Below are 7,985 nucleotides of genomic sequence, written 5' to 3'. Positions count from 1 at the left end.
TTGTGTACGTGATGCCAGAACATGCTCTGAACTCCTGTGTGCTGCAGGTTCCTTACAGGATGCCTTTCCTGGACATGGTTGTTTGGAGTTATGGTGGAAGCAGCAAGTGCCAAAAGTCCAAGGAGCTTTGGGCTGGATAGAGAAAGTGTGGCAGAGCTGAGAGGTACTGGAATTCCAGCAGAAATAAACCCTAGTGTTCAGCAAATACATCTCAAGTTAACTCAGGATTTGGAAGGAGAAAAGTAGTTTTCTGAAGGATAATATTGCATCATGGTTTAGGGGGTCATTTTGCCAAAGACAGTGCAGAGCAGCTTCCCCCCAAAGTGAGCAGATGGAAAAAAGAAATTTGTCATACAGTGCCTTATATTAGCTAGGGTATACCCTGACTTCTTAGGGCATCTTTTTGTTAGGTTTTTAAGATCTAATTAGAAATTAACAGAAACCATAAATCAAATGACAATTTTAATAGACTTTAGAACAGAGTGTACGAGTATAAAACACTGGTTTTGTATTTCAAAAGTTGCAGGAAGATAGCCAGTCATTTTAAACAGTCTTCTACAAAACATATGCCAGTAGATTACATAAAAGACACTATATACAATATAAAAGAGCAGAAAACAATCCTCACTGTAAAAATAATTTAAAACAAAGTATTTCAATTTAAAATATCTCCTATAGCACAAACTAATACATTGTGACATGCAAGTGTAAACTAATATTGCATTCTTTAGTATAGCCAAATAAAAGCTGCATTAAATTTGGACAATGAGACAACATGCCAACATCTTCTGATGAATACAGGAGGCTGTTCTTAAATATTTATTAACTGATGTATCTTATGTTCAAGGAACAGTTACTATACATCCTCCAAAATGTAATAAATATTAAAGCAAAGTATATGAATAATCTACATCGTAGAGTTCATTTGGGCCAATGTTGAAAAAGTGGTTTATAGAAAAATGCTGTTTCACTTACTACTGCACTGTGCAATTTTACAAAATGGTCCTAAAGGCGTGGAAACAATCTGCACTTGAAAATTTGCAACATCCAGTTTTAAGGCAGCCTAGCACTTGGATATACAATGTAATAATTTGCGGAGCTGCTTTGCTTGGAAAATGCAGGGTGGAGCTAGCAGGTGGAAAACTTTTCCCAACCTGACCTCAAAGCAGAGTGCTTCCAGGCTGGGTGATCAGTCTCAGTTTTGTCCGCCCAGCAGCGTAGCAGAGGCTCTCCATGTTTGAGTTAGTTTCTCCTGGTTTTGTTGCATCAATAAATATAAAGGAAGAGCTTATTTCTTTGTGCCTTCTCACGTGCTGGCAGAAACACTGTTCTGAGCTCAGCCCAGCTTCCACATTAGAGCCTTGGCAATCCATCAGATGCTGTTCTTAATGCAAGCTGTGCTATATTTGACTTCTGTGTATAGTGTGGAAAAGGTCTACCCTGGGGGACCCATTTTGTGTAAAATACCAGTATCATCATCACTGCTAAGGAGCCAATGTCAACAGCGCTTCATGTCCACAGGAAGTATTAAACTCAGTTACCGAAGCATTTTCACAGCACTTTTTGAGCCGTCTAAAAATCATAGGATTTCTCAAGTGCTCCTCTTGTTTCCATCTCACTACTCACATTTAAGTATGTCTCAAACATACAAAGTAACTGTTAAAGCAAAAAATTAGCTGCCACAGTAGGTCTTAGAAAATGCCAGTGTTTAATGACAGACTAGGCGAGAAATTAAAGGTTTAGCAGAAGCGTAAGAAGGTTTTAAATAAACCAAACTGTTACAAAGCAAGAGGTGTGAAAATACCATCTTTGGTCTAAATTAGCTGTTCCCTTTATATTAGTTTAACATTCCAATGGCTTTTTCAAAACTGTTTAAAAATAATATAAGCTGAAGTTCATTAAGCAAAAATATGTATTATATACATGGTTGCCTGACCAGACAGATGAACTTAAAAGTGAACATAGTGACAATTGTTTAGATATTCCTAGTACCTTAAAAAAAAAAAAAAGAGTTAAGTGTTGAGTGCGCAGTAATAGAATTTTATTGAAAAAGGTAAAAAACTAAGCATGAAAATCTGTTTTAGTTGTTTATAAACACTACATCCTTATGGTTTTGTTGCTCTAAACTCAGACGTAAACATTCATTCTGACATGCCAAAGCTTCTAATGCTGGTGGAAAGTTCCTGTAACCAGTCACTGATCATTTTACAAGTTGTTGCTTGGATGGTCAGTCCCTGCAGCTTCATTTGCATATGCTGATTCATCAGCTGCCGATTCATCTTGTTCAACTCCATCTTCCCCAAACCCAGGTTCCTCTTCCCTTTCGGGAGCATCCTCTTCCTCTATGCCATTGTAAAACTCCTCGGCGTAAGAAGGTTTTAAATAAACCAAACTGTTACAAAGCAAGAGGTGTGAAAATACCATCTTTGGTCTAAATTAGCTGTTCCCTTTATATTAGTTTAACATTCCAATGGCTTTTTCAAAACTGTTTAAAAATAATATAAGCTGAAGTTCATTAAGCAAAAATATGTATTATATACATGGTTGCCTGACCAGACAGATGAACTTAAAAGTGAACATAGTGACAATTGTTTAGATATTCCTAGTACCTTAAAAAAAAAAAAAAAAGAGTTAAGTGTTGAGTGCGCAGTAATAGAATTTTATTGAAAAAGGTAAAAAACTAAGCATGAAAATCTGTTTTAGTTGTTTATAAACACTACATCCTTATGGTTTTGTTGCTCTAAACTCAGACGTAAACATTCATTCTGACATGCCAAAGCTTCTAATGCTGGTGGAAAGTTCCTGTAACCAGTCACTGATCATTTTACAAGTTGTTGCTTGGATGGTCAGTCCCTGCAGCTTCATTTGCATATGCTGATTCATCAGCTGCCGATTCATCTTGTTCAACTCCATCTTCCCCAAACCCAGGTTCCTCTTCCCTTTCGGGAGCATCCTCTTCCTCTATGCCATTGTAAAACTCCTCGATCTCACTTTCGTCCTCCACATCTAAGCTCTGACTGCGACATGAACCACTTTCACTACTACTCCCACAAGAGCTAGAAGATATGATATCGTCTTCAGAATCTGAGTACACCTCAGCACCATGGAAAATATAGCGATTTGGTGGTAAAAACAGATACTGAGTACCTGAAACAGAATTTTAAAAGTCAATAAAAGGCTAAAACAATATTTTCATACAAGATCTTGCAGACTTCTGGTTAGGAGGTACTTGTATGTTTGTATTCTCATCAGTGAAACTTAACTGACAATTCAGATTACAATAGAAACACGCTGATTTCAGTGTATCATAAGGAACAGCATGGAACAGATGCTTCACTGGAAAGCTCAGCATTCCCCCCCCCACTTCCTTTGACACAGAACAGATTTTAACCTTAATGTTTAGCAGCTTTTTCACTGGCGTATGCATTGGCAGGGAGATGTCCATTACCTGTAACCAAACTGGAACACACTGCACAGAGTATATTATTGGCAAAGTTTAAAAATAGCCTTTGCTTTAGAAAGTTGCCATTTAGTACCTGCTTCTCCATCCACACTGATTTTCTAGTGTGACAGTATCAGTGAGGAGCCTGCACACTGGTAGTCTAAAGTTTCCTTTGAAATGTGCCCAGCCCCAGCTGTGAGATTTGCTTTTCAGCTCCTGTCATGGCCTCATGATTCAGTTCTACAAGATCGCTGCCATACCAGATTATGACCTAGTGTGACCTGCTTCTTAACACCTGAGGATCAAAGTAATTTTTCTGAAAATGCATTTGAAAGTGTTAGAAACTGATCTCTTTACCCATACTTACCTTCAACCTCCTGAACTTTGTTTTAGGGACTACGTAATCACTAATTATAAAACCTATTAGGAATTACAAGTTTTCCTGTCAGCTTCTCTAAAAGAAATAAATTACATGAGTTATGCAGACACTTGTCTAAACAAAAATAAACCACCAAAGCGCACTGACTCCCTCAAGGGTAACTTACTTATTCCTTTAAAGTAAGTCTAGAATAAACATCTTGGTGAAAAAATGCACAATACTAAAATGAATTAACACTTACCATCCAGCCTTTTGCTAATCTGCTCCTTTGCAGATCTATTTACCCAGCACTTCTTCAATATTTCATTTTTTTCTTTATTGTCTCCACTGTTAGATCCATTTTCCTTCATTGTTTCGGAGTTCATTAATTCACCAGCAGGATTTTCAGGGCTCTCTGAGGATGTCTGTGTGTCCTGAAGCTTTTCCTCTGTGCAGGTCTCTTTAGTTTCTGAGGCAGGATCACAGTTTTCTACCTTACATTCAGCTGGGTGTTCTGAAGACACCACCGAAGTATCTGGTGGAGTCATTCTTTCTGGTGAACTAGAGTCTTCAGAAATGACTAAAGGGGTAGGTGGTAGCTCAGATGAGTGCACTTCGAGCTCCTTGTGCGTTCGTGGAGGCTTTTCTGTTATTTCTGAAAGTTTTACTGAGTTGTAGCAAAGTTTTTTATATTCACGGCCTAGCCTTTGACATAATTCATTAATAATAACATCGCAGTCTCCAAGAAGCTCCACGTCAAAGTGTAGATGAGGCAAAGGTTCTCTATTAATTAAGATCTGAGGCACGTCATGGGGGATGGAACCTACATATAGAAAAGAGAACTTAAAGATAGTCACTTCAGTTTCCCTTTTAGCAAAGATCTACTTAGAAAGTTTGATTCCTCAGACTTCTCTTCATATGTTCATTTGCAACAAGACCAAAACAGACCAGGGAGCAGATGAGCTAATCTCACATTTAATAACAGCAGTTCGAGGTGCCTACTGTAGCCTGGCTACATTTCCCCCCCATTTTTTACAGTAAAAAGTGTTTCTCCAGTCCATCAGTAAGAAACACCTGCACAGAAATACTGACTACACAAATGTTCGGTCAAATGTTAAAAAGGTTATGAAAATTAGTACCAGAATCTCTGAGAAGAACAGTTTTGATTTAGTGCATTCATTTTATATCCCTAAGTGCGAGTGAAGAATATAGTACTGGTAAATGAAATCCCATTAAAGTAGGTCAAAATATTTCCAGGTACGCTCTACAACTATGCAAGGTTGCTCAACTCATTTCTGACATTTAGTCTTCCAAAACCCACTGGTTTGGTAACCAAGCATTGATTCCTCAGATAACCACCTCATGAAATCCAGCTCTAGAACACAGAAAGAGCAATGGTTTGTGTAGTGGATCCTAGCTGTCCAGTCCATGTGCATTTCCCATCAGCCTCATCACCAGGCTCTGCCTCTGGTACAGCAGAGGATGTTATGACAGAGGCCCTAGATGTGGTACTGTTCCCTGTTACTGGGAGATGCTAACACGTGTCCTTCTCAGGCTTACCTGTGAAGGGCATTTCATTAGTACCAGCAAATCTTCCACTCAGTAGGCAAATAAACCACCTGTCATGGTATTATCTCAGCTTACTTGAAGGGCATTTTTCTATAATGTCTATTAGCAGACATATTTTTTTCTCTCACTTTTAAAAGCCAAGGGTCCAGATGGTCACACACTATATAATGTACACTGTGTATCATTTACTATTAAGTGCTGACTTTAAAATAAGCTACACTCAGTCACCTGATATAACCTGATCTGATTTTTTGATCCTACATTTATCTTTTTACAGATTATTCCTTTCTAAGTCTTTCAAGTAACCCTAAAAGCATATTGCAAGCAGGGAGAGAAATGAATCTCAGAACAAAGTCGATCAACTTTTAGGAAAGTAGTTTCTCAGTTTATCATTTCATTACCTTGAGATCTGCCTGGAGTGTAGAAAAAGCACTTAGAATTTGTTTCGTTCTCTGTTTTGCTTTACAGAGACAATCAGTTTTCATCTTAGAAGGGTTGGACCAGATGATCCAACCTGGCAGTCTATGATTCTATAGTTAGTCTAGTTTTTTCACTGAATCAAGCCAGAAGTATTTCTTAGAGCTCTTAATGGAGAATTACATTTCTTATGCATGTTTTTGGAAGAAAGTATTGCCAGACACAGTCACTTACTTGGAATCAATGCTACTGGCCTTACTTTCAGTGAAGACCCGATGACAATCAGGAGATCAACTTCATTTTTGTCGTACTTCATGGCGCGGTGGAACTGCTCGGGTAGGTTCTCCCCAAAGAACACTATGTCAGGCTTCATGATAGCGAGCGGTTCGTCAGGTGGACATCTGGGACATCTGGGTACAATCTGCATTACAACACCTTCTGTTACTACAGGTCAGGGCTGTGCCCCTGAAAATCCCAGATTGAGGCAGTTCTCAGTGACTAGTTTTAGCAAAATACAAGTTTCAGTGTTATTTCCTCATTTAATATTTCTGTGTATGTACAGACAAGTACATTTCTTTCTCTAGCCTGCAGCAACTGCACACAGAAATAAAACTACAGACAGAAGAAATCAAAAGGGAGAAACAACACAGATCCACACCACAGTTCTTATCTGACAACTAAGACTAAGTCCAAAAGTGGTATCAGCACCAATTACCTGCTATTTGATTGGAATATATTTTCTCAGTTTAATCAGAGCAAAAACTTAGATTTCACCCTAAAGATTCCATTATAGGATCTGATATAAACCCCTTTCTGATTAGAGAATACACTGTACAGCTTTACCTCTCTCCTTTCTCCTGCAAAGGGTATGTGTGTTATGCACACAAAGCCATATGGCACTGTAGCAAGTGACTAGCAAAAGGCATACAGGACAAGGACACAGGAAAGAACTTTTGTTTGGTCTCCATTTTAAACTTTTCCAATTCCTCCAAAAACAGAGCAGAATCCTTGTTCACTAAAAAAAATGGACATAAGTGACATTTGTGGAGAAGTAGGCTCCCTTTCTTCCCGAAACCAAAGGATTTTCTGGTCTTTGTGACCTCTTAGCCCTTTCTTAAGACTTTTTCAGAGAAGAAAACCAAGAAGATGAGTAAGGTGAATATGCACAGACAAGACTTCAATTACTACTGAGCAATTTTCCTTCCAAATAGTTCAGGTTTCCTGAGCTGTAGTGTCATAATATGATGCCCCAGAAGAAATTTAAGGAGCTAAGTGGAACTGCAGTCCTATAGCAGTCATCAGAAGCAAAAGCTATGTAAAGGTGTCAAGAGATGTATATTACCTATTGTAATAGGAAAATATATGAAAACTGACATTTTAATGTGTGAAAATTCCCTCTCGTACACAGAATATATGCAGAAAAAGTAACACAGAACTTAGAAAGTTGAAATCAAAACCTACTTTATGGAAGCCTGCAGTAGGACAAAAGAAAATGCCTTCCATGTAAGAAAACATCACAAGTAAAAGGCCTTCCTCTAGTGTCAAAAGATCTTTCCCAAAACCAAAACTTAAAAGTCTTTGAAGAAAACCTTGTGGGAGGGATGTGTAAGAAGCAATATGGCACAAGAACTAGTAACTAGAGAAAATGTTCACCATGTACCCAAGCTAACGAGTAACCCCACACTGAAGGGACACCAACTACATTCCCCAAAAAGGAGCAGATGGGTAGAATGAATCTTCAGCTTTTTCCTCAGTCCTTTACATATTATTAAGAGAGCTCACAACACACAAACAGGTTAAAAAACTTCAGAGAAGTTTAAGCTGCTGTCTCTTCTGTAGATGTTGGTGATGCCTTTGCACTTTCAGTTGGAAGCTTAAGGAGGGAAATTTCATTTGCTCTGTATTAGGAGGAGGATGAAATGAAGACATCTCATTTTTTATTTTAATAGACCAAGTAATATTAACTGTTTCCATTGTTTCTCACAGAAGTCCAATGACTTGTGACTTAATGGGTCTCAGCAGAGTAACAGATGTCCCTATCCAAACCATTTGAGTCACTGTTAATGGGCCTACAAATGCATTTCAACACTACACTACTCACCAGCTTCTCTGCTAATCCTCAGAAAGGTCATCAGTAAGGGGGAAGATCTATTCCAAGAGCTGAAATTGATACCAAGAAGTTAAAGCTAGATAATTGGC

The 7,985-nt window shown here is 38.3% G+C and overlaps 1 protein-coding gene across 1 annotated transcript in view; it reads right to left on the bottom strand.

Annotated features, from left to right (window-relative positions):
* Nucleotides 1–2,643: 2,643 nt before the first annotated feature.
* The window catches only part of SIRT1 (sirtuin 1), a 16,000-nt gene continuing 10,658 nt past the window's right edge, over nt 2,644–7,985 (bottom strand). The window contains exons 7-9 of the mRNA XM_009994881.1: nt 6,021–6,207; nt 4,063–4,623; nt 2,644–3,147 (exon numbers count right to left, since the gene is read on the bottom strand). Coding sequence (XP_009993183.1) covers nt 2,825–3,147; nt 4,063–4,623; nt 6,021–6,207 — 1,071 coding nt within the window. The 3' untranslated portion in view covers nt 2,644–2,824. The remainder of the gene's footprint in view (nt 3,148–4,062; nt 4,624–6,020; nt 6,208–7,985) is intronic.

The sequence above is a fragment of the Chaetura pelagica genome, unplaced genomic scaffold, assembly GCF_000747805.2.
Source record: "Chaetura pelagica isolate M959 unplaced genomic scaffold, ChaPel_1.0 scaffold112, whole genome shotgun sequence".
Lineage (NCBI taxonomy): Eukaryota > Metazoa > Chordata > Aves > Apodiformes > Apodidae > Chaetura > Chaetura pelagica.
Note: the sequence above shows the minus strand (reverse complement) of the source record. Positions and strands in the feature narration are given on the sequence as shown.